The sequence below is a fragment of the Bombina bombina genome, chromosome 5 (assembly GCF_027579735.1).
Source record: "Bombina bombina isolate aBomBom1 chromosome 5, aBomBom1.pri, whole genome shotgun sequence".
NCBI classification, from domain to species: domain Eukaryota; kingdom Metazoa; phylum Chordata; class Amphibia; order Anura; family Bombinatoridae; genus Bombina; species Bombina bombina.
The window spans coordinates 1,067,131,361-1,067,159,301 of NC_069503.1; the positions used below are offsets into that span (position 1 = coordinate 1,067,131,361).

The following is a 27,941-nucleotide window of genomic DNA, read 5'->3' on the forward strand; positions in this document are numbered from 1 at the left end:
GTCTTGTTGGCAAGACTGCAATATATCTGCATGCCTTCGGAAGTGAGGAATGCAGTACTACCGCTGTCGGCAAAGCTAAGCTAGTAAACCCATTAACGACCATGCAACATACAAGGTACATCGGTTGTCAATGTGGTTAAGTGACACTAAACTGCTGGGCATGACTGCAATTTCCCAGTTACTACCTACTGTGCTGGCAAAGCTGAACTATATTAACTCCTTACAGATGCTGGTTGATAAGGCTCCGCATTTTCATACTGAGAACTCCCATCTTGGAGGTTAGGTATTCTCACACTCTGTGACTCATTGAGCATTCACAGATCAGGGACATGGCTGACTTTTTAACATTTATATTGTATGCTCCAGATTAGCGTGCAGCCGTGCACAATACAGGGGGGGAGGTTTAGATTTGGCAGCAGTTACATTCCTAATGGCATTTGAAAATAGATTTTTTATAACAAACTTTGTGTATAAAATAAATAAATAAATCACAAACTCTTTAAAAGCTGGGATCTGTGAATGCACAGCTTCTGGAAGAGGGAGCAACAATATTTATGCTTTAAGTTGCTGTTGATAAGTATAAAGAGTCACCAACCAGATTCTGTGGTTAAACTAAAAGAACAGCTCTGAAAACAGCTGTAGGTATAGGAGAAATAAAACAACAGCATGGTGGGTAGTTGTGCTGAGTAAGTTGTAGAAGAAGAGAGGATTTACCTTTAAGAACGTAGCTCTCAGCTTAGTTACCATGAAGGGACTGGCTCTTATACTCTCCTGCATAATAGATGTAAAACTAAAAGCAGAAATTTGGAAAAGCAATGGTTAAAATGTTTTATAAAGATTAGAAATTCATAACTTTTGTGACATTTAAAACATAAGGCACTTGAAAGAAAAGAAGGAATACTTTAGCCTGTCAAAAAATAATATAATTACAGTCAGCTGTATTACTAACATGGATATTTATATCAAATAAATGAAATTACCTATATAGATTGTTGGGAATAGAAAGAAAAAACCCACTGCAAACATGATCAGTATTACCAATATATTAATGAATCTTAAACATACAAAAACAAACCCCAACTGATATGGTACAATATCATACATACTGAAATGTATTATAATAAACTATACATAAAAGGTCTGTATTTAATACCTAGTAATAAAGTATACAAAATTGATTCGACAACCCAATAAAAACCTGTGCTGACTAAAAACATCATATAGAATTCTGCAGCAATTATATCGCCTGTGAAAACATGATGGGCTCTGGTCTCAATCTTACACCTTTTGAACGGTTATAGTTTAACTCCTATTATTGTTTTTATTTTTTTTGTAAACATCTTTTTATTCCTTTCAAAGAATTTGTACAATATAATAATAAGACAGAAGACATAAGTGTTAAAAAAATAAATAAATAAGGTACAGAGTTATTCCATTTAAGTATTAACGAGATCAAGAGTCCTCTACAGAGACTACATGGCTTGGGTTGTATCTACAAGGTGATACAAAATGGCGTACAACCAAACAAGCTTTAGAGTTCAGGTACCTTTAGTCTAGTCCAAATAATCGTCTTCTGGTATCATAAAAAAACTAACATATAACTCCTATTATTTTTTATCCCTAATATCTAAACCTAAGATGTCCAACCTATTGCACGGGAACCACAAGTAGATCTGGTCTTTTCCACTGACATTGCTCTACCACATTTGGAACATAGTGTGCTCTACTTCTCTATGGCTAATTTATGTGTTCACGTGATGCATATGTTTAAAGGGACTTAAAATTAAACTTTTATTATTCAGATGCAATTTTAAACAACATATATGGGGCACCAGCTAATAATGAGCGTGTGCAACAGGTCAGTGTATACCTACCTATACGAGTCTGGGATTCCCTGATTCGGTGTCACATGATGCAGTGGGCCGGCAAATTTAAATACATTTTTGAAAAACTTTCAGAAGAATTTTACTGCTCATTTAAAAATCAGAGCACGTGCTATTGCATTGTCTTTTTATCATGCATTTCTACTCTACTTAAAAAGGACATCAACCCACAATTTTTCTTTTATGATTCAGATAGAGAATACAATTTTTAAAAAAGTTTCCAATTTACTTCTATTATCAAATTTTAGTTGTTCTCACGTTATTCTTTGTTAAATATATATCTAGATGGGTAGTGTGCACGTCTGCAGCTTTACATGACAGGAAATAATGATGCCATTTAGTGCTCTTGTTAATGAATAACAATGTTGCAAAACTGCTGCCATATAGTGCTGCAGACAAGTGCGCACTCCTGAACTGCTTTTTAACAAAGGATAACAAGAAAACAAAGAAACTTTGATAAAAGAAGTAAATTGGAAAGTTGTTTAAAATTGTATGTTCTATTTGAATCATGAAAGAAAAATGTGGGGTTTTATGTCCCTTTAAGGTCCTTTAGATAACCTCCCCTTAAAATGGAGATCCGGTGCAAGTGTCATTTCACCTGACTTAGGTAACTGATCACATAACTGCTTTGTAGTCTACCCTTTCTCCAGCTATTACACATCCTCAAATAGAACAATTGTTATAGTAATGTATTTGTTTCCCTCTCGTGCTGTGTCATATATTGTATTAGAGTGTTAGCTTAAGAACCTCTCTAACTGTAGATCACTGTGTATAAAAGTGCACCTCAGGGGCAGAGCACTCCTCTCCTTTTGTTACGTTTGTCAGTGCAAGTCTAGTAATGTACATTGTATAGTCTAGTTTTTTATTGTATTGTACCCTTATTATAGTAATGTATTAGTTTCCCTCTCGTGCTGTGTCATATATTGTATTATTTAGAGTGTAGCTCACTGTGTATAAAAGTGCACCTCAGGGGCAGAGCACTCCTCTCCTTTTGTTACGTTTGTCTAGTAATGTACATTGTATAGTCTTATATAATATCTTATTGTAAGTTTTTTATTGTATTGTACCCGTATTATAGTAATGTATTAGTTTCCCTCTCGTGCTGTGTCATATATTGTATTATTTAGAGTGTAGCTCACTGTGTATAAAAGTGCACCTCAGGGGCAGAGCACTCCTCTCCTTTTGTTACGTTTGTCTAGTAATGTACATTGTATAGTCTTATATAATGTCTTATTGTAAGTTTTTTATTGTATTGTACCCGTATTATAGTAATGTATTAGTTTCCCTCTCGTGTTGTGTCATATATTGTATTATTTAGAGTGTAGCTCACTGTGTATAAAAGTGCACCTCAGGGGCAGAGCACTCCTCTCCTTTTGTTACGTTTGTCAATGCAAGTCTAGTAATGTACATTGTACATAGTCTTATATAATGTCTTATTGTAAGTTTTTTATTGTATTGTACCCGTATTATAGTAATGTATCTTTGTGTAATGCTACATAAAATGTTGCACTTTACAAATAAACAATAAAAATACAGATGTCCCGGGGTAAGATAGGTAAATAGATTTACAGACAGATATTCAATAGAATAATGAGACTGGGGTCAAAACATGTGTGAGTGTACAAAAAACATTCAAAAGAAGCACAGGACAGAGAGTCGCTAACGTCTATTAACTATTAAAGGGACACTGAACCCAAATTTTTTCTTTCATGATTCAGATAGACCAGGAAATTTTAAGCAACTTTCTAATTTACTCCTATTATCAATTTTTCTTCGTTCTCTTGCTATGTTTATTTTAAAAGCAGGAATGTAAATCTTAGCAGCCAGCCCATTTTAGGGTCAGCACCATTGATAGTGCTTGCTTATTGGAGGCTTACATTTACCCACCAATAAGCAAGCATAACCCAGGTTCTCAACCAAAAATGGGCCGGCTCCTATGCATCACATTCCTGCTTTTTAAATAAATATACCAAGGGAACAAAGAAAAATTGATAACAGGAGTAAATTAGAAAGTTGCTTAAAACTGCATGCCCTATCTGAATCACAAAATAAAAAATGTGGGTTTAGTGTCCTTTTAATGAACAGCAGCAAATAACCCAAAAAGCAATTTCTTAAATAGGAAAAAAATGATATAGACGGAAGAGATGAGATACTATGGAAGACAAATAGTTCATTAGGTCTAAATGTCTTCATGGGCTAATACAACAGAACACCAGAGAAGCATAGCTAGACCATAGCACTAGTAACACAAACATTACCTGTCAATCAGCTGCCAAGCATACGACAGGTCACCCACAATCTGCATGGTGATCAGAACTTCCTCTTTGATGTTTATGGTCCGAATCATCTGATGAAGAAACTTGCGAGTGTCAGCAAGAAACTGACAAACCTGAAGGTTGTTTTCCAGCTGATGAAACTCCTGAACCTGAACATACAAGAATTATACGGTTCACTTACGTTAATGGTGCTGTGCATGTGTGTAACGTGCTGTGCATGTGTGTAACGTGCTGTGCATGTGTGTAACGTGATGCTTACTAGTGAATTCTATATTATTCAGATTTTAATACTTGAGAAATTCACAGACAAACCTAAAAGCTCTGCGTAGACACTAAAAAACTATTTAAAGAAACATAGATAATGATGGCAGATAAGCAAAAGGCCAATCAAATCTGCCCATATTTTATTCTGAAGTGCAAACTTTATTTATTCTTAGAATATATTTATGCATAGCCCGGGTATTCTGTTACAGTAATTGTCACAAACACTGTCTAACCCGTGAATAACCCATCCTTTTTGTATCAAAGTACCTAATAAAAATAACTTCTGGACCTACTACATTCCAGCTTGAGATCACGAGTCCTTGTTGTGGTTATTCTCTTTTCGTGAAAAATGTTATTTTAATCCTGAGCTTTATTAAATACCTTAATAAATTTAATGGGAAAGTCAAGTCAAAATTAAACTTTCATGATTCAGAAAGGGCACGCAATTTTTCAATTTACGTTTATCATCAAATTTGCTTTGTTCTCTTGGTATTTTTGATGAAAGCTAAACCTAGGTAGGCTCATATGCTAATTTTCAAGCTGTTAACAGTTTTTCACAGTTAGACACTGCTAGTCGATGTGTGTCATATAGATAACATTGTTTACGAGTCAGCACTGATTGACTAACATGCAAGTCTGGTAAAAAGGAACTTTATGCTTACCTGATAAATTTATTTCTTTTTCGATACGATGAGTCCATGGATTTCATCCTTACTTGTGGGATATTCACCTCCTGGTCAGCAGGAGGCGGCAAAGAGCACCAAAGCAGAGCTGTATAAATAGCTCCTCCCTTCCCTCCCAATCCAGTCATTCGACTGAAGTTAGGAAGAGAAAGGAAAAGCCAAGGTGCAGAGGTGTCTGAAGTTTAACAAAAATTTAATAACCTGTCTCATAGAACAGGGCGGGCCGTGGACTCATCGTATCGAAAAAGAAATAAATTTATCAGGTAAGCATAAATTTCCTTTTCTTTTTCAAGATACGATGAGTCCACGGATTTCATCCTTACTTGTGGGATACAATACCAAAGCTATAGTACACGGATGAAATGGGAGGGACAAGACAGGGAACCTTAACGGAAGGCACCACTGCTTGAAGAACTCTTCTCCCAAAAACAGCCTGAGGCAAAGGTAACAAATTTGTAAAATTTGGAAAATGTGTGAAGAGACGACCAAGTCGCAGCCTTGCACATCTGTTCAACAGTAGCATCATTTTCGAATGCCCATAAGGAAGCCACAGCCCTAGTGGAATGAGCCGTAATTTGTTCAGGAGGCTGCTGTCCAGCAGTCTCATATGCAAAGCGGATGATACTCTTCAGCCAAAAAAGAAAGAGGTAGCCGTAGTTTTCTGACTCCCACATTTCCCGGAAAAAACAACAAACAATGAAGATGATTAGCGAAAATCCTTAGTCGCCTGTAAGTAGAACTTCAAAGCACAGAACACGTCCAAATTATGTAACAGACGCTCCTTCTTAGAAGAAGGATTAGGACATAAGGAAGGAACAACAATTCCCTGAGTAACAACCTCAGGAAGAAAAACAGGTCTGGTTCGCAACACCACCTTATCCGATAGAAAAAAAGATAAGGAGAATCACATTGCAATGCCAAAAGCTCAAACTCTTTGGGCAGAGGAAAAGCAACCAAAAATAAAAATTTCCAAGATAACAACTTAAGATCTATGGAATGCATAGGTTCAAACAGAACCCCTTAAAGAACTCTAAGAACTAAATTTTAACTCCAAGGAGGAGCAATTGGTCTAAATACAGGCCTGATTCTAGTCAGAGCCTGACAAAAAGATTGTACATCTGGGACATCTGCCATATGCTTGTGTAACGATATGGATAAAGCAGAAATCTGTCTTTTCAAAGAGTTTGTGGACAACCCCTTCTCCAATCCCTCTTGGAGAAAAGACAAAATCCTGGGAATCCTAACTCTACTCCATGAGTAGCCCTCGGATTCACACCAATAAAGATATTTACGCCATATCTTATGGTAAACTTTCCTAGTAACAGGCTCACGCGCCTGAATCAAGGTATCGATGACCGAATCAGAAAACCCTCGCGTAGATAAAATTAAGCGTTCAATCTCCAAGCAGTCAGCTGCAGAGAAACCAAATTCGGATGATGTAAGAGCCCCTGAATGAGAAGGTCTTTCCCCAATGGAAGCTTCCACGGTGACTGAGTTGACATGTCCACCAGATTGGCATACCAAATCCTGTGAGACCACGCAGGGCCGATGAGGATCACCTATGCCCTCTCCTGTTTGACTCGAGTAACCCGGGGAAGAAGAGCAAACGGAGGGAATACATAAGCTAGGATGAAAGACCAAAGCACTGCCAAGGCATCTATTAGCTCGGTCTGAGGATCTCTGGACCTGGACCCGTATCTTGGAAGCTTTGCATTCTGGCGAGATGCCATGAGATTCAACTCTGGCCTGCCCCTTCTGAGAATCAGGCTGGAAAATACCTCTGGGTGGAGTTCCCATTCTCCAGGAGGAAACGTCTGTCTGCTCAGAAAATCCGATTCACAGCTTTTCACCCCTGGTATGTGGATCGCTGACAGATGGCAAAAGTGCAACTCCGCCCACTGTATTATCTTCGATACTTCTGTCATCGCTAAGGAACTCCTTATGCTGGTAAGGTTAGATTCCACGTGGGAAAAAAAAAAAAACATAGAATGCATAGAAAGACTCTGAATGGAGTATGAGAGGGAACTATATAGGAGATGCCTATAGAATGTATGTGCACCCTTGGAGACAATGCCCCCCCATCCAGGTACTGGCCCAGCCTGCCCTTCTTAGCTCCTGAGATTTGACAGTGTCAGGTGTAATCAGAGTAGTGTGGCAGTGCCCAAACAGCAAACGTCATAAAAGGAGTGTAATGTTTTAATAACAATTCACACAAAAAAACTTTACTGTCACTTTACATTCTCTGATATTTGTGTCAGAAAATATCCAATTAGTATGTGAACCTTGCTGGCAACAGACATTGCTATGTACCAAACTGGCGCGTCACGAGTCCCCGCCCATCGTGGGCGTAACTATCATGTAGCTCCCGGTCGCCATTAGTACTCTGGTGACAAACTACCACTATCATAACGAAGCTTACTCAAATAAATATTCATGCAATTTACCCCCCAGCAAGCTCCTTAGTTCTCTGGAGCTCCCCTTTTGCCATTAACAGCCATTGAACCGCTAGAAACATGGGGACAAATGTGGCTACCGCTACTTCCTAACACAGCTCAGCCAAAGATGTGAAAACGATCTCACCCCACTGAGTTTTAGTTACCCTCAGTCCAAGAGATCCTTCCTTAGCCCCTGCTAAGAATGTGCTTTCCGAAGGTCCCTCCTTTGACATGTAGGAGGTCTTACCACAAAAATAAAGTGCTCCACTTCTCTGTAACACAGAATAAAAAAGTCAGCACTTACCTTGAATGCTGCGCGACAGCATGGCAGTCCAGCAGGTTTTCAGAGGTCCTCTCCCTCCCATAGCCCTGATGACAAAGATCAGGCTGAGTTAAAAGAGCTTAGGCTATCTGTATTAGGGCAGCAAACATGTATAGGAGGCGCAGTGAGAATTATGTCCCACCAGTTCCTATTGCTTTAAAGCCACCAAATGCTTCTCTTTTTGTACTGAAGAGACTGATCTGGTCTAGGCTACACCCTAGCACAAAGTAGCACTCAGCGGCACCACTTTAAAAATAATAAACACTTGATTGAAGAATCTTTACTAACACCTCACTTTGCCATCTCCTATCTAACTAACACAGGCAAAGAGAATGACTGGGTTGGGAGGGAAGGGAGGAGCTATTTATTCAGCTCTGCTGTGGTGCGCTTTGCCGCCTCCTGCTGACCAGGAGGTGAATATCCCATAAGTAAAGGATGAAATCCGTGGACTCATCGTATCTTGAAAAAGAAAGAACTGAGATAAGGGGGCAGTCTGCAGAGGCCTAGATTCAAGGTAATCACAGAGGTAAAAAAGTGTATTTATATAACTGTGTTGGTTATGCAAAACTGGGAAATGGGTAATAAAGGGATTATCTAACTTTTTAAACAATAAACATTTTAAAGTAGACTGTCCCTTTAAAAAGGTTTCTCTCACATCTCTCCCTTCTTTCCTCTTTGCTATACATATAAAGGTCAGGGAAGTCTATCAATTGTATGTTTTATTTTTCAATAGCCATCTGGCAAACGTAGATATGGTCTACGGAACTGTACAAAATAATCAAGAAGAAGCCTTAACCTGTAGATTGAAGGGCTCTCCTCTTGTTTTGTTAATTTGCTTTGTTTAGTCTGTTTTATGTATGTGTTTTTTTTAACCATAAATCAGTGTCATTGTGTACCCCTACGCATGTAACCAGTGTTACAAAATTTGATGGCACTTTATAAATAAATAATAAAATAAATGATGATTATAATAATAATAATAATAATAATAACTAATAATCTGCAAAGTGCCAAACCACCATTTTTTTCTGCTAATACCTTTTTCTATCCTCCTTTGTTGGTGAATTTTACAAAACTGAGTCAAGATAATGCTAATCTCTTAATGGCAATATATATATATATATATATATATATATATATATATATATATATATATATATATATCTATATCTATATCTATCTATCTATCTATATATATATATATATCTATATATATAAAAAAAAAATAATATATATATATATATATATACTCATTTTTACCTCTTCAAGAGCCTGAATGAGCTGGACAGTTTTTCTTCCTGCTGCAGTAGAATCGTCATAATTTAAGGACTCGATTTGTTTGGAGATCTCCCTGAACCAGGCTTGCAGGTTTTCTGAGGATAAAAAACGTATTAGATCATTTCTGACTGTACTCAATGCATTGGAAATCTAGGCTATTTCCTCATAAATATGAAAATGCAAACAAAACATTTGTTTAACTACTAAAATACATTTGTATCTTTATACTTTGGTAAAATTTGATAATTACCCGACAACAAAGAAAAGAAAAAAAAAATACCTGACACTATTAATATGTATTTACTCAATGTCAATAGGGAGATTCTGAGACAAAAATGACGATCTAATTTATAGAGCATGACGTTTCTGCATCACTGACCCCACAGAACTAAGTGTTAAACCTCCGAAAAGGGATTAAGCACATAGGTAAAGTCCTGCAAACATTGTTTATCAAAATCGACTTTACCTAGGTGTTTAATCTCTTTGTAGGTGTTTAACAGCTAAGAAGGAAATGTAATGCAAAAATATGAAGAGCATGTAAGTTTTGCACCATGTGCCTTTCATGGAAGTTATTATAAGATTGATCAAGTTGTTTAACGTGTTTCACAGTATTGATAATCCATTACATTATATAATCTAAAGTGGACTAATATTAGGTTTCAAGTGCTAATAAAGCCTGGATTCCAAAAAAAGAAATATGGCACAATACATAAATCCGAGACTTTAAACTGTAATGACCATATGCTCCTTTATATATTGATTTAATTATTAATTTGAATAAAAAAATTTAATAAAAAAAAAAAGCTATTTACAGACGATATTTACCTTTTTATCTAAAACTAAAGTGCATAATATGTGCAATATTTAGTCCATTAGAAGCTGACAAGGTCAGTAGCCGTGACCTCCATCTGTTAACCTCTATTCTATTCTAGATTATATCAGTCATACAGAAGACCTATAAGGAATTGTCTCAAATTCCTGGTAAAACAAGTTGTCGCTATACTTTAACTCTTTAAGGACACAGCTTTCAGTTTGCTCAATTGTTTTATGACGGAAAAATTCCGTCATATGTCCTTAAGAGGTTAAATGACGCCTACACATAACAAAGGTCGGTAAATACAAAAAACAGCCAAGGTGCCTCGGTTTTGGTGAGCCTGTGTGCTGTATGAGCCATAACTCTGCACACACTGTTTCATACCATTTTTCTCAACCCTGGTGAGAGGTTTAACCCCCGAGAAGACATCAGCAAGTTCCGTCATCCGTTCCGACCCCTCCTTCTTATAGTTCTCCCACTTTGTTTGCTTTTCAGACAACATCTGCTTGAACATCTGAAAGGAACAATAACATTTAAAGGGATATGAAACACAAAATATTTCATGATTCAGTTATAGGAGGACAATTATAAACATTGTTCCAATTTGTGTTATCAAATTTGCTTCATTCCCTTTGCATCCTTTGTTGAAGGAGGTGCAATGCGCTACTGGGAGCTAGCTGAACATATCTGGTGAGCCAATAACAAGAGGCATATATGTGCAACCACCAATCAGCAGCTAGCTCCCAGTAATGCATTGTTGCTCCTGAACCTACCTAGCTATTCCTTTCAACAAAGTATGCCAAGAGAATAAAACAAATCAGATAATAGAATTACATTGGAAAGTTGTTTAAAATGACATGCTCTATCTGAATCACGAAGGAACATTTTTGGGTTTCGAGTCCCTTTAATTAGCTGCACATCTGATTACAATGGCTGCCTTTATAGCTTAGAAGTGTTCACCCTTTAGCATCACCTAACTAACTGTACTCCTGTAGTCTTGTTTACAATATGATTAAAATAAACTTTATGTACAAAGAATCCTATTGGATATAAAAACACATATTCCTGGTTTAATCTAACATTGAACTTGAAGCTGCCGAGATAAACGTTTGTTTTTTGTGTCACATTAACCCATCTGTCATCCCCTAGGTCCAGCTTAAAGGACCACTAAATATAGTAGAATTGAATAATTGACAAAAACACAACAAAAAGACAATGTTATAGCACTTACATTAAATTTGAAATGAACAGCAGAATATTTTCTGACAAATTTCAAATTTAAGCCACATTTCCCTCCCCCTGTACCATGTGACAGCTATCAGCCAATCACAAAATGCACATATGTATATACTGTGCACTTTTGCCCATGCTCAGTAGGAGCTAGAGCCTCAGAAAGTGTGCCTATAAAAAGAATGTGCATGTTTTGACAAGGGAAGTATATTGGAAAGTTTTTTTTTTAACTTTAGTGTCCCTTTAATTGCATGTGGCTGACTGAAGGGATGTAGAGCACTCTATGTTCCAAATTAAGAGAAATAGAGCAATAGTGGCGAAAAGGCAAAAACCACTTAAGGTCCCTGAGCACCATAATGTCCCTTTAATGTAAGTAATTATAAGATTGATCAAGTTGTACTGACAATCCCTCATATGATATTATCTATAGCCTATTGAATATACATTGCGCAGAATACACAACAAACGCATGTACTAGTTAATCAGATTCAAAAAGCTGTAGAGATCAGGATTGTTTCTTGTGTCACGTTAACCGTCTATCATCCCATTCATTGCATGCGCCTTTAAAGGACCAGTCAACACATTGATTTGCATAATCAACAAATGCAAGATAACAAGACAATGCAATAGCATTTAGTCTGAACTTCATATGAGTAGTAGATTTTTTTATAACAAATTTCAAAGTTAAGTATATTTCCACTCCCCTTGTACCATGTGATAGCAATCAGCCAGTCACAAATGCATATACGTATAGTCTGTGAATTCTTGCACATGCTCAGTAGGATCTGGTGACTCAAAAATTGTAAATATAAAATACTGTGCACATTTTTTTTAATTGAAGTAAATTGGAAAGTTGTTTCAAATGACATGCTGTGTCTGAATCATGAAAATTTAATTTAACCTGAGTGTCCCTTTAAGTGAATGCAAACTTTAATGAATTAAAGGCCAGTATCCAAATAATACTCTTAAAAACAGGGGGACTTTAATTCATTAAAGTTTACAAAGATGTTTTTTTTTTTTTTTTAAATACTTACCATTTTGTTATGGCAAAAATAACGCTGATCATTAAAGATTACAATCACTTTAACAGACGTATGAATAGAACATGCACATTTGGAATCACTGATGTAATAATATGAAGAAGTTAAAGGGGCGCAAAACCTACAATTTGTCTTGTATGTATTTATTCAGAAAACACAATTTTAAACAACTTTACTTCTATTATAAAATTTACTTAAAGTGAAGGTCAATTTCGAAGAATAGGTGCCAGGTTTTTAATAAACCTATTAAAAACAAGGGCACTTTAATTCATCAAAATTGACATTTCACTTGTTTTCTTCAAATACTTACCTTTTAATCCTCACAGCCGCTCCAGCGATTCCCCCGGCCGTCGGAAGCCTCTTCATACGTCAGAAATGACGAATCCGGCTTCCTCCAATCACGGCTTCCCCCCGGGGAAATCATGGCCTGAGGCAACGCCGTGATTGGAGGAAGCCAGATTTGTCGTTATGGACCCGCAAAGAGGGCTTGCGACGGGTGGAGGAAGCCCTGCAGCGGCTGTCAGGATGAAAAGGTAAGTATTTGAAGAAAATGAGTGTAATGTCAATTTTGATGAATTAAAGTGCCCTTGTTTTTAATAGGTTTATTAAACACCGGGCACCTATTCATCGAAATTGACCTTCACTTTAATTCTCTTGGCATCTTTTGTAGATGGCGCAGCAATGCATGTAGGTATGCTCATCAACAAAAGACAACTGGAGAATGAATCCAATAAGATAATAGAAGTACAATTGGAAGTTAGTGAAAATTGCAGGCTCTATCTGAATCATAAAAGTTACATTTTGACCTTGCTGTCACATTAAGGTCCTGATGTTGGAACAGGTGGCGTTTTTAGATTAGATGCGATTACGAGAGCTAGTTTGTAGGCGCATAAATGCAGAAAGACATTGTGCATGCTTAGACATTTGTGGAAAATAGGAGCTCTGAGACAGTTAGAGCGAGATAGAGCATACAATTTTAAAACAACTTTCTAATTTACTTCTATTATAAAATTCTCTTGGTATCCTTTGTTGAAGAAGCAGCAGTGCAGTACTGGGAGCTAGATGAACACATCAGAAGAGCCAGCGACAAGAGGCATTTATATTCAGCCACCAATCAGAAGCTAGCTTCAAGTAGTGCATTGCTATTCATGAAATATCTAGGTATGGCTTTCAACAAAGGATACAAAGAGAATGATGCAAATCAGATGATATAAGTAAAGTGGAAAGTTGTATTCTCCTTATTTTTTACTTTACTGTCCCCTTAAAACTCAGATAGGAAACTTAAGAATTATTATATTGACTCCTGGGTGCCACTTAGCTGAAAATATTACACATGCCAAGAACCTAAAAAGAATGCAACTTAAACCAGCCAAGCAAAAATCTTTCTAAATAAGGAAAACTACTGTGTTAAAAGGGGCATTGAAGGGACACAATTAAACTTTCATGACTCACATAGAACAAAACATTTTAAACAAGTTTCCAAAACTTCAATGATCTAATTAGTTTTGCTCTCTTGGTATCCTTTGTATAAAAGCATAGCTTGGAAGGCTCAGGTACAGCAACGCACTACAGGGAGCAAGCAGCTGATTGGGGGACGGCACATATATGCCTCTTGTCATTGGCTCAACCGATGTGTTGAGCTAGCTCCCAGCTGTGAAGTGAAGATTCTTCAATAAAGAATAACAAGAGAATGAAGCAAATTTAATAATAGAAGTAAATTGGAAAGTTGATTAAAACGACATGCTCTGTCTGAATCATGAAAGACAAATGTTGGGTTTCATGTCCCTTTAAGTGGATAAAATGGATCAATAATTATATTTTGCATTGAACATAGAATACATTGTTTGCAGAATTTAAAAGGTTTTGCATATCAAGAGCTGTCCAGGAACAGCACACTTTGCAAGGTTATTTTATAGCACAAATAGGAAAAAAATTAAAAATGAAAGTGCACGGCAATATAGTTTTAATTAAACATTATAAAAGGAATTTAATTATATTTGTAATGTAACAAAAAGAGCTGTTACCTCCTTAAGAATGAACTCAAACTGTGCTGTGTCTAGTAGTAGCTGGAACAAGATCTTCGAGTTGTACTTAGAGTCCGTGAGAATCTGCTCTTTCACCTGGCGAAGTCGTTTGTTGTTTGGGTCATAAGCTTAAAAATACAAAGTGATCAGCTGAGTCTTTTGTACTTTTCATAACTAAAATAAATATTATAACAGTTATTAATAAGTTCTCGCAGCCAGAGAGCCACAACTCCAGTAACAATGTGTCATTTTGTGTATATAAAGTGTAATGATTTTTATACAATTACAGTACACTAATATAGTCCTTGGGTGTCCGAGGTATGTGTCAAGTGTGTCCAAACCAAGGGGATCACTGTGCTTGGCATTTACTTATGTGCACAAGATTTAAAGTCTCACCAGAATCTGCGGTGTGGAGCATTAGCCATCGGATGCTGACGTTGCAGTCTCGCAGACAGTTCAGCAACTTTGGGATATTATCTAGCACAAACTCCTCGCTGAGGAAGCCCTCCTTAAGGAACTGCTGAACTTGCGGGTGCAGGCGCTCAGTCATGGCTGCATACCTACTTGCCTGTAGTAAAGAAAACAAGAGTGATGAATGTTTCTTTCAGAAGATGGCACCTTCCAGTGTATTTAAGAAAGTGTCAAGCAGATCACTACAGACAAATATACCTGCTCCTTAATGTTTGGAAGATCTAGCGTGTAGTTTAGTGCAGTCTTGGCAGCTTTATACGGGTCCCATGCTTCCATCAGATTGACAGTTATTCCCATGTAAATGCTGATAACCTAAAGATAAAAAAATAAATAAAAATCTGTTTTAAAGGAGCCTTCTAGTCTAATAATAAAATGCTCTAGTTTGGTATAGAGTTGTTCCAACCAAAGCAAAAGGGTTAAATATATAGTTAAAAAATGCTTCTTATTATATTATTATTAACAGTAATAATATTAATCTGTTATTTATAAAGCACAGACATATTAAATAGCTCTATGGAGATAACAATAATAATGGGGTAAACTACAATTCATACCCTAATAAGTTAAATAAATCCGGGTTACATTCGCAAGGGTGCATGACAAACAGCGTACTGTAGAATATTCCTTCCTTTAATGAGTTCCCAATGATCCATTTTACCTGCTGGAGTGCGTTAAATTGTTTAAAAATACCTACTTTATTTTCAGTTTGTCATTTTGAAATTCATTTTGAAAGTCCTTTTTTTCCTGTTAGCCCTCTACATATACTACAAATATCAACAATGCATTAATGGATACAGAACAGGTATGTAAGGCATAAGAGGCATCAGAAGAAATCAACTTCCCATAAGGGGACAGGGAGAGAGCCCAGTCTTTTAAAATGGTGTTTCTGCACCAGCTTTAAATACAGGTAGAGAGACCCTCCAGCTTACAATCTAAAGGACTTTAGAACTACAGTATATAAAGCTGACATTAATACGCAGCAGAATAAACTTACTCACCCAGTTATCAGGAAAATATTTATCCACTATTTCTCTCATCTTCGCCTGGTGGGTGTGGAGCGTTGTAGGATGGAAGTATAAGATAACGTACAGCATGGCAGCTTGCGTGGCTAGGGCAGTGCTGCGGTGCTCCGGTAAAGGATATGCAGATACCTGGGACAGTAAAAGAAGATCCCAATAATAGGAAAATGTTGTTTAGGAAATAGGGACATAAGAGAATATCAAAAGTACAGTGAATAGGGAAACTGAGTGCAACATACGAGTGATCTGTGACTAAATACCACAAGCAGAAGAGAACGCCCATCTGCAGATGTTAAAGGGATACGAGAACCCCAAACATTTCTTATGTGATTCAGATAAAGCATGCAACACAACTTTTTACTTCTAATATCAACTTTGCTTCATTCTCTTGGTAGCTTTTGTTGAAAAGCAGGGAATGTAAGCTCAGGAGCCTGCCCATGTCTGGAGCACTATAAGCCTGATGAAACGGTGTACGATGCCGAGAAATGCGTAGCGTGTAGAATATGTGAGCCTTGCAATCATTTTTCATAATGTGATGTTTTTAAATCTTTGTATTAAAGTCATTGGCTGCACATAGTAGTTGGAGTCTTCTGCACGTTACAGATCGCTACCATTCTGTAGTACAGACACTGCAATCTCTCAGCATGGCTGACTAAGCACATAGTGCTGCTCCCATTGTGAGTATTACTGCATCTGGGGGGGCGTTATGGATTCTCTGCACTAGGAGGCCCCTCCTTCTCTGCTTTGCGTTTACAGTTAAATTAGTACGAGAAGGTCACGGAATGAGCTGCCACTGTTTTTTATCTCTTGAACTCTCGGCCCCGGGTCACTGGCGTGAGCATCACATTATAAGGGACTTCCTCTAAACCGGTATATACACATTAAACGTTCATGAGTCAGATAGGGCACGCAATTTTAAACAACTTTCCAATTTACCATAATCTAATTTGCTTTGTTCTCTTGATATTCTTAGTTAAAAGCTAACCCTAGGTAGGCTCATATGCTAATTTCTAAGCTCATGAAGGCCGCCTCTTATCTCAGTGCAAATTGGCAGTTTTTTACATCGTTATTGAGCGCTCCACTTGCAATCTGGCTCTTTGTGTGTTAGATATTAGATTATGGAGCACTATATGGAGCAGTTTTGTACGAATGTTATCCATTTGCAAGAACACTAGAGGGCAGCACTATTTCCTGTCATGTAGTGTTCCAGATGCTACCTAGGTATCTCTTCAACACAGGATATGATGGGAAAGAAGCAAATTTGGTAATAGAAGTAAATTATTATTTTTTATCGTAGTCTCTGTCTGAATCACAAAAGAACATTTGGGTTTCATATCCCTTCAAATATTGTACGATACACCGGCCACTTACTCCAGTGGCATTCTGCTCACATTCTGCCTACAGCCAACCAGAATTGCATTTATTTATGTAGGATGGCATATTACCCTTTCCCCAGAGTTTTGCATGACCATCAAGGTTATATTAGTATACATTTTACCTCTGTGATACCTCTAATCTAAGCCTCTGAAGACTGCCCCCTTATCTCAGTTCTTTTGACAGACTTGCATTTTAGCCAATCACAGCTGACTCATAAATAATTCCATGTGATTGAGCACAATGTTATCTATATGGCACACATGAACTAGTGCTGTCTAGCTGTGAAAAACTGTCAAAAAGCACTGGGATAAGAGGCAGCCTTCAAGGGCTTAGAAATTAAAATATGTGCCTACCTAGGTTTAGCTTTCATAGTAACATAGTAACATAGTAGATAAGGTTGAAAAAAGACTGAAGTCCATCGAGTTCAACCTATACAAATCTAAAATACTTACAAAAATACTTTCAACAAAGAATTCCAAGAGAAAAAAGCAAATTTGATGATAAAAGTAAATTGGAAAGTTGCATGCCCTATCTGAATCATGAAAGTTTTATTTTGACTTGACTGTCCCTTTAACTCCATTAATTATTTCACCAGTTAAAGTATAGAGTACCTTTAAATAGTTAATATAAGACGTTGTAGTGATTAATAAACTTGACCTTTTTTTTTCTTTGCCCCTTCAATGAGTGCATACTGAGGTAGGCACATGAGTGTGCACGTGACTTCAGCACTATATGGATACCATACAACCTTTGTACTGCAGCCATATAGAGCACACTAGAGCTAATTTTTAACAAAGGATATCAAGCAAAAGAAATAAAACTGATATTCAATGTATTTTTTTTTTAATTATAAACTCTGAACCATGAAAGTGTAATTTAACTTCTATGTTGCTTTAAATCCTCTTCCTACTATTAAAGGGATATGAAACCCAAAAATGTTCTTTAGTGATTCAGACACAATATACCATTTAAAAAAACCAAAAACTTTCCAATTTACTTCTATTATCAAATTTGCGTATCGACCGTGTTATTCTGTGTTGAAGAGATACCTAGGTAGTATCTGGATCACTACATGACAGGGCGTAGTGCTGCCCTCTAGTGCTCTTGTAAATGGATAACAATCTTGCAAAACTGCTGCCAATCTAATATCAAACACACAAAGTGAGTTAGACAAAAAACTAGAAGGCGCCTAATAAATAACAGCACATTATATGCATCAATATACAATATCAACTAATACAATTTAAAGGGACTGTCTAGCTGTGAAAAACTGTCAAACATTAGCTTATGAGCCTACATAGGTTTCTATTGTGCTACAAGAAAGAAGAAATGATGATAGAAGTAAATTATTATTATCAGATATTTGTAGAGAGCCAATAGATTCAGCGACGCTAAAAACATGGATCCAAAATGCAAGGTAACAATTATGGGAGCGATAGGGGGTCCTGTTAAGAGTTTCCCTGTTGTAAATCTCTCATGAAGGTGCTCTACAAAGCTGCTAGGTGTGTAAGCTTACGTGCTAAGGGGGTTCAAGGGGATACAATGCCTTGCAAAAGTATTCACCGCCTTGGCATTTTTTGTGTTTTGTTGCCTCACAACCTGGAATTAACATGGATTGTTTGAGGATTTGCATCATTTAATTTACAGAACATGCCCACAATTTTGAAGATGTTTTTTTTATTATTATTGTGAAGCAAACAACAAATAAGACAAAATAACAGAAAAAGTCAATATGCATAACTATTCACCCCCCTAAAGTCAATACTTTGTAAAGCCACCTTTTGCGGCAATCACACCTCCAAGTCGCTTTGGATAAGTCTCTATGAACTTGCCACATCTTACCACTGGGATTTTTGCCCATTCCTCCTTGCAAAACTGCTCCTTCAAGTTGGATGGTTTGCGCTTGTGAACAGCAATCTTTAAGTCTGACCACAGATTTTCTATTGGATTGAGGTCTGGGCTTTGACTAGGCCATTCCAACACATTTACATGTTTCCCCTTAAACCACTCAAGTGTTGCTTTAGCAGTGTGTTTGGGGTCATTGTTCTGCTGGAAGGTGAACCTCCGTCCTAGCCTCAAATCACGCACAGAGTGGTACAGGTTTTGCTCAACAATATCCCTGTATTTAGCACCATCCATCTTTCCCTCAACTCTGACCAGTTTCCCAGTCCCGGCTGCTGAAAAACATCCCCACAGCATGATGCTGCCACCACCATGTTTCACTGTGGGGATGGTGTTCTTTAGGTGATTTGATGTGTTGGGTTTGCGCCAGACATAGTGTTTTCTTTGATGGCCAAAAAGTTCAATTTTAGTCTCATCAGATCAGAGCACCTTCCTCCATACATTTTGGGAGTCTCCCACCTGCCTTTTCCCAAACTCAAAACGTGCCATTTTGTTTTTTGCTGAAAGTAATGGCTTTCTTCTGGCCACTCTGCCATAAAGCCCAACTCTATGGAGCGTACGGCTTATTGTCGTCCTATGTACAGATACTCCAGTCTCTGCTGTGGAACTCTGCAGCTCCTCCAGGGTTACCCTATGTCTCTGTGCTGCCTCTCTGATTAATGCCCTCTGTGCCAGGTCCGTGAGTTTTGGTGGGCGGCCGTCTCTTGGCAGGTTTGCTGTTTTGCCATGTTCTTTCCATTTGGTTATGATAGATTTGATGGTGCTCCTGGGGATCATCAAAGATTTGGATATTTTTATAACCTAACCCTGACTTGTACTTCTCAACAACATTGTCCCTTACTTGTTTGGAGAGTTCCTTGGTCTTCATGGCAGTGTTTGGTTAGTGGTGCCTCTTGCTTAGGTGTTGCAGCCTCTGGGGCCTTTCAAAAAAGGTGTGTATATGTAATGACAGATCATGTGACACTTAGATTGCACACAGGTGGGCATCATTTCACTAATTAGGTGACTTCTGAAGGTAATTGGTTGCACCAGAGCTTTTTATGGGCTTCATAACAAAGGGGGTGAATACATACGCACATGCCAATTTTCTGTTTTCAATTTCTAAAAAATAGTTTTATGTATATATTTTTCTCATTTCACTTCACCAACTTAGACTATTGTGTTCTGATCCATCACATAAAAATCAGATTAATAAAACATTGAACTTAAGGCTGTAATGTAACAAAATAGGTTAAAAAGTCAAGGGGGGAGAATACTTTTGCAAGGCATTGTAACTAAAGGAGGAGAGGAACTAAGATAGGAAAATGTTAGTTTATATTATATGCATCCCTGAACAGAAGAGTCTTTAAGGAGCACTTGAATGTTTAAAAAATAGGGGAGAATCTTGTAGAGGAAGACAAAAAATTTGGGCCAGTCTGGAGAAGTCTTGTAGATGTGAATGTAAAGAGGTAACAAGAGAGGAGGAGAGAAGGAGGTCATGAGCAGAGCGAAGGGGATGGGAGGGAGAGTATCTGGAGACTAGGTCGGAGATATAGGGTGGAGCAGTTTTATTGAGAGCTTTAAAAGTTAGTATTTTGTGATTTATTATATAGGTTAGAGGAAGCCTATGAAGGGACTGGCAGAGAGGTGCAGCAGATGAGGAGTGATGTGTAAGGAAGATTGGCCTGGCAGAGGCATTTATTATGGATTATAAGGGAGATAGACTACAGCTATGGAGGCCACACATGATGGAGTTGTAATAGGCAAGGCGGGAAATGATGAGAGAGTCAGTTCAAGTCTTAGTTATGTCTTGTGTGAGAAAGTGGCAAATTTTGGAGATGTTTTTAAGATGGAGACGGCAGGGACTGGCCAAAAACTGGATGTGGGGAATGAAAGAGAGATCTGAGTCAAGTGTGACCCCAAGACATCGGGCATACGGGGTTGAGGTAATGACGTTATTATTAACAGTTAGAGAAAGTTGGGTGGTAGGGATTTTGGAAGAAGAGTGGTGGGGATAAGGAGCTCAGTTTTGCAGAGATTAGACAGTTGTTTAAAATTGCATGCTCTATCTGAATCATGAAAGAAAAATGTTAGGTTTCATATCCCTTTAAGACTATGTACGCATATATGTAAATATACAGTATAAAATGCACCAATATGGAATAGCTTATAGCAAATTTTGCATCTGATTGCGTTGCTCACCTGGTTATAGATGTCATCTGACCGCAGTCTCCCAATCACCATACTGATGAAAGCTTCATTGATTGGTACTCGGCAGAAATAACTCTCAGGGTAGTTGGGAGGTCTTTTGGCCCCGGGATGGCTTGAATATCCAGTGCTCCGCAACAGCTTGCAGATATCATCCATGTTGGAGTCGGCAGAAGATCTAGCTGCACTAAAGAAATTAGAAAATGCTTAACATTTAAGGAAAATTTAATTTAAAGTGTCTGTAAACCTAAAATATAATGTTATATTATTCTGCACATAGTGCAGAATTATATAACATTATATTAGCGCTATCGTTATAAAACCTTATTTCCCCTTTGAATTTTTTTAAAATATGTCAGTGTTTCAGACCCGCTCTCTGCGCTCTTTTGAGCGGGTCTGTTTTTATTACACAGCGTATCGGGCCAGCAGTATAGTCACAGCCCGGCCCGACCGCGCCATAACACTAAGTGCAGCTCGCTCCTGCTTTGTCTGACAGCAGGAGCGAGCTGCACTTAGTGTTATGGCGCGATCGGGCCGGGCTGTGACTATACAGCTGGCCCGATGCGCTGTGTAATAAAAACAGACCCGCTCAAAAGAGCGCAGAGAGCGGGTCTGAAACACTGACATATTTTAAAAAAATTCAATGGGGAAATAAGGTTTTATAACGATAGCACTAATATAATGTTAAAAAATTCTGCACTATGTGCAGAATTATATAACATTATTTTTTAGGTTTACTGTCCCTTTAAGGAAAATCTGTACCAAGAATTAATGAAGGGGGCTGGGGGTGGATTTAGGGGACTTAAAACCCCAAGTGCTTCTTTTAAAGTTCTGAGTGATCTATGGTACAGACCTAGGTGTCCTTAAAGGGACATGAAAGTCAACTCAATGGCTCAGTTACAGCATACAATTGTAATTGTTTTTTAGTTGACTTCTGCCATCCAATTTTCTTTGTGCTTTTGGTGTCCTTTGTTGAAAAGTATACATAGATAGCTTCAGAAGCAGCTATGCACTACTGAAAGCTAGCTGGTGATTGGCGGCTACGACATTACTTTTTTCATTGGCTCACCAGATGTGTTCAGCTAAATACCAATAGCGCATTCCTACTCTGGAGCTGACTATTTCATGGGTTAAACACATAGTTATATGCAAGCACTAGTTCAATAAGTAAATGATCTAACACATTAAAGCAGGACTCGATAAGCCAGGTGCCAGGGAGACACTGGTGCCTTAGAAATTAGGCCCTGGTGCACTGGTTTACTTCCCCATGACACCTATGGGTGTCCCCCAATCCTTTCTAATCCTTGCAGCTGTGAAATACAAATCAAACTTTTATTGGATTATTATATAATGTGTGTAATAAATATATATATATATATATATATATATATATATATATATATATATATATATATATATATATATATATATATAATGTAGAGGGAATAACTCATTGTGTAGGCCATTAAAAATAAATACTTGTTTTTCCCACAAAAAAACTCTAAATTAATTGTTTCCAATGCAGCAAAAGATTCTGGGTAACATATGAAAATGAGGTCTCACATTTATACTTCAATCTGATTATACGCAGGTTCCCTTTAAGACAGTATATATAAGCTAGTTAGGTTTACTTCCAAATACACATTCTTTGGGTAGTTACTAATCACATCTAGAATTATTGCTGTGTATGATTGCAGACTGTGCAAATATTCCTAGTACGGTAAATGACACCATATATAACCGAGTTCTACAGGTGACCTACTTAATATATAATAGATGGCAGTATATGGAATCACAAACAATTTTACAAAAGAACCGTGTATGGAGAGGTAGGAGACAAGGGGGTGGAATCTAGTTGGAGACCACTGAATTCTGTATGGGCTGTGCCATTATGTTCTGTTGTGGTGTAGCTATAGCTTAACTGGTGATATAATTAATAGAGTTAAAGAGACAGAAGTCAAAATGTAACTCATGATTCAGATAGGGCATGCAATTTTAAATAACGTTCCAATTTTCTTTTTATGATAAAATTTGCTTTGTTTTCTTGGTATTCTTTGTTGAAAGCTAAACCTAGGTAGGCGCATATTCTAATTTCTAAGCCCTTGAAGGCCGCCTCTTATCTCAGTGCATGTTGAAAGGTTTTTCAGTTAGACAGGGCTAGTTCATGTATGCCATGTAGATAACATTGTATTCACTCCAGTGGAGTTATTTATGAGTCAGCACTGATTGGCTAAAATCCAAATCTAACAACGAAATAAGAGGGCAGTCTGCAGAGGCTTAAATACATGGTAATCAGAGGTAAAAACTGTACCTAATATAACAGTGTTGGTTATACAAAACGGGGAAATGGGTAATACCTTATGAAACAAGAAAAATTTGGCGTAGACTGTCACTTTAAATTCATTACATTGATGATATCTGATGAGGAGTGGAATCCAAATTGTTCTTATTCCATTCACTGCTTTTACTGTGTTATCTCAGTACAATAGCAGTAAATATTCACAATATCATTGTGTATTGTTAAAAAGTAGCTATGCGACAATGTAATGGGAAAAAACCCCTACAGTTTAATGTGTATTTACTTTAAACCGTACTAGATGTTACCATGTGTTACCATGTGATTAGGTGGAGAATCACAACAAGCTGTTTTGTTTATATTGGGAGCACCTTTACGGTATAGGTCATATCACTTACCTTGTGAAATAAGTAAATCATGCACAATATTGGAAATAAATGTCTCACACCTTATTGATCTCTTAATTACTAGTGCATCTATTCTGATAAATTCTGATACAGAAAAACAACTCGTTGAGCTATAGAAGAAGTTAAACAATAGCTTAATAAAATATAAGTATTAAGCACAATGAACCCAAAGGAGAAATGGATGATGTGCAAAGGGAATGCAATTCCATTAATTAGATCTAGATACATACGATTTAGCAAGTTTTTGCATACAGAGCATTTTTATTGTCAAGACTATAGAATGTTCAGGCATTTCCTATGGAGACATACCTGTAGCGGTAATATGACACCAGCATTCTCTCGCGCACCTCCCCTTCAATCTTTTCATCTATGACCAGCAACATGACACCGTACAGGTACAAAGCTTCACACTGTTTGGCAGAGATAGAACTATGTCAAAATATACAGACAACACTATGGGGTAGATTTATCAAAGCCATTCTCCTTTAATTCCGTCCAAAATAGCGCATACAAACTAATCGTCCTATTCATCAAAGCTCTCTGCGCCTATAATTGCGCAAATCTGAAAGAAACTTCTTCACACTCCGCTTGCATTTGCCTAGGCACACGGGCGCTCTCCCGAGTGCAACAATATACGTTAGTAATAGGCGTAATTTAACAGCCCGACCTACAAATACGCCCAGTTTATTATTTATCATTGCTTTGCGCTGATAGGGAACTGAAATTTCGGCTGTAATTGCGTGTTGTATGTTTCGCCAAACAGACTGAGGCGAACACCATTATAATACATGCTTTTACATCTTGTGATGCAATACTTTCTTCTTTGTAACAAAATTTTCAAAGACTCAGCGCCAAGAAGAGACTGTTATTGCCAGAAATTGCCAGGCGCATATGGGTACAAACTGGTTTTATATGTATATATATATATAAGCTAAATAGTTACCTAAAAAACGCTTTTTTAATAATGAAAACATGGCGGCGTAAATATTTATAGGGATGTACTGTGATAAATAGGGAGTAAAAGAAGTGAGCGCCTAAGAGGCAGAGGTGGATAAGAACATTAAACAGCTAATTTTAATAATGCATAACAAATTTACAAGTATAAAAAACATGGACTCTTGAAAAAGGCCTGTTATCAGGCCGAAACGCATCGACATATAATTGCTGAGATAATTTCTGATACCTTAAACAAGTATTTAACAAATTGTCTACAGTATTGTTTTTATTTTATTTTCACATGAATTTTTAGTTATGCCACTATAAACAATGGGACTATAAGGAAAAGTAACCACTCAAGAATCACCTCCATTTTTTATAACATTTTTATTTATTTTTTTGATCACTGTATTCACATTTTTATCACTTTTATATCACAAATTTTTGCAGCAATTGCTTTTTTGATATCTTTTAAATAAATTTCTCTTTTTGGCATCTTTCACTTTTTTGTATCTTCACAATTTTGGATCCTTTTTATGGAGCTTTCATTTGCAAAGTTTTTCTACACATATAGCACCACTTCCTTTTAAAATATTCACTTGGAAACATCAAATAATTTTTTGGATATATATATATACTGGATTTATAATTTGGATCACCTTTATATTGGCATCTACTACTGTTTTTTACATCAAATACAGCTGTATCAGAGACAGTACCTTATAATTTTGTCGTGGTGTAACTACTTGTCTGACAACATCATTTTATTACATTTTTATTTTTCATAATTTATTGTTATTTATTTGTTATGCATTCATGGATCCATGTTTTTTATACTTGTAAATTTGTTATGCATTATTAAAATTAACTGTTTAATATTCTTATCCACCTCTGCCTCTTAGGCGCTCACTTCTTTTACTCACTGTATTGATTACCTTAGGCTGACTAGGCATCCTTTTGAAGAGAGCTGAAGGTGATTTTACTAGCGCTAGACCTACGCACCTCTTTTTACATAAATAGGGAGTAAATGCTTTTTCCGACAGACAAAATTTATCATTATTACGCCCCAGCTCGTCTGCGCAAAGTTACGTCTATATTTTTTATTAATTCAGGCGCACATGTGCGCTTCTTCGGAGGCGAGCTGGGGCGCAGTTACAGGCGAAGCACATACAGAGTTTGCCTAGCCTTTGATAAATCTAGCCCTATATGTGCTGAAATCCCCAATGTTTTCTGCCAGATTATCGATAAAAAGGGACATTAGATTATCTTATATATGTTCCAGTTCTTAAATAATCATGAAATTAAAATCTAGAGTGTAAGGAAAAATGACAATGAGAGCATACTGAAATAGGCTCAGGAGTGTGCACATGTCCTGAGTGCTATAAGGCAGTAGTGTTAGTTATATGATTTTTTTGTATGTTCTGCTTAAAGGGACACAAAACCCAAACATTTTCTTTCAAATTTACTTCTATTATCTAATTTGCTTCATCTTGGTATCTTTTGTTGAAAAGAATACTTAGGTAGGCTAATGAGCTATGCCTCTTGTCACTGGCTTACAGTTGTGCTCAGCTAGATCCCAGTAGTGCATTGCTGCTCCTTCAATAAAAAAGAAAACAAGATAATGAAGCAAAATTGATATTACAGGTAAATTGGAAAGTTGTTTAAAATTGTATGTTCTTACTGTATTATGAAAGGAAAATTGTGGGTTTCATGTCCCTTTAAAGCAAATCTAAGCAACTCTCAGGATATCCTTTATAGAAATTCTCTATTCCTTTATAACCTGTTGCTTAAAACAAAATAATAAAGTAGTCCTTAAAGGGACATTAGATTATCTTATTTTTCATTTCTATATCTAGAAGGAGACATTTTAAAATGTAAACAGCAGATGTCCCTACCCTAAATAAAACATTTCATGATGGTGGAAGAATGTCTCTGTCCACCAATAGAGCCGTAGGTGTTGTCTTAATCAGCCAATAAGTAATTTGTCATCAGAGTTGCACAACCATGCACCCGTTAACCAAAACATTGTTTCCACAACATTTCTTCCACACACAAAACTACATTTAACAATATTATAGATTACTCATTCATACAAATGATTAAAAAAAATAGTTTTGTGCCATTGACTGAATGTATTATATGAATTTAAAGGGACACTAAAGTCAAAATGAAACTTAAATGATTCAGATAGAGCATTCAGCTTTATGAAACTTTTCAAATTTACTTCCACTATTAGATTGTGCACAGTCTTTTTATAAGCACAGTTTCTGAGGCAGATCCTACTGAGCATGTGCAAGAGTGCACAGTGTATATGCATATGAGTTTGTGATTGGTTGATGGCTGTCGTAATACAGGAAAATCTACTGCTCATTTAAAATCAGAGTAAGTGCTATTGCATTGTCTTTTTTATAATGCATGTCGATAACACAATTCTACCGTATAACTGTTACTTTTCTGTAAATAAACAGGATCATTGTTTGATTCCTGTGTTGTCTATTTAAAATTGCAAGATTTGTTCTACATCCTATTTACATTTTATATATGTAGTGGTTTATAGTTCTATCTGATCTGTAGTAATAATTGTATGTTTATTTACTATTGCAAGATTGATTTCTAATAGATCGTATAAACACAGCTCATATATATTTTTTATGTCGCTTTGTAACATTGATAAATCCACCTTAACCTAATTCCACCTAAAGAGAGAAAGAATTGGAAAAGAGGCTGCTTGATTTGACTAATTACAGAACATTCAAGCATGTATAAAGCAGTAGAAAATTAGCTTAAACCATCTTGATAAAGCCATTGTAAATGGCGAAACGCGTTGATGGGAACATATTGATGTCATACGACTAATATCACATAACTTATTCGAAGGATTGTCATAGATTCACAAAGGAACTACTTTCAAGCTCCAAAATACTCTGCACAGAGTAAGCGACATTGATACAGAACGGATCTTCTTTCTGATACTACCAACGTAACGTGTGACGTCACCAGCTGCACGGAGCTGCACAGACACCTGTGTCTTACCAGGAGAGGACGTATCGAGCTCAGACAAGAGCAGGTAGGCACGTAGAGGTGTAGCAGCCCTGTA

The 27,941-nt window shown here is 37.0% G+C and overlaps 1 protein-coding gene across 1 annotated transcript in view; it reads right to left on the bottom strand.

Annotated features, from left to right (window-relative positions):
* The window catches only part of LOC128661721 (WASH complex subunit 5-like), a 115,284-nt gene that overhangs the window by 52,998 nt on the left and 34,345 nt on the right, over positions 1-27,941 (bottom strand). The window contains exons 5-14 of the mRNA XM_053715944.1: positions 24,218-24,318; positions 21,200-21,392; positions 15,719-15,871; positions 14,919-15,032; positions 14,646-14,817; positions 14,250-14,377; positions 10,340-10,469; positions 9,124-9,236; positions 4,142-4,308; positions 715-790 (exon numbers count right to left, since the gene is read on the bottom strand). Of these exons, the coding sequence (XP_053571919.1) occupies positions 715-790; positions 4,142-4,308; positions 9,124-9,236; positions 10,340-10,469; positions 14,250-14,377; positions 14,646-14,817; positions 14,919-15,032; positions 15,719-15,871; positions 21,200-21,392; positions 24,218-24,318 (1,347 nt within the window). The remainder of the gene's footprint in view (positions 1-714; positions 791-4,141; positions 4,309-9,123; positions 9,237-10,339; positions 10,470-14,249; positions 14,378-14,645; positions 14,818-14,918; positions 15,033-15,718; positions 15,872-21,199; positions 21,393-24,217; positions 24,319-27,941) is intronic.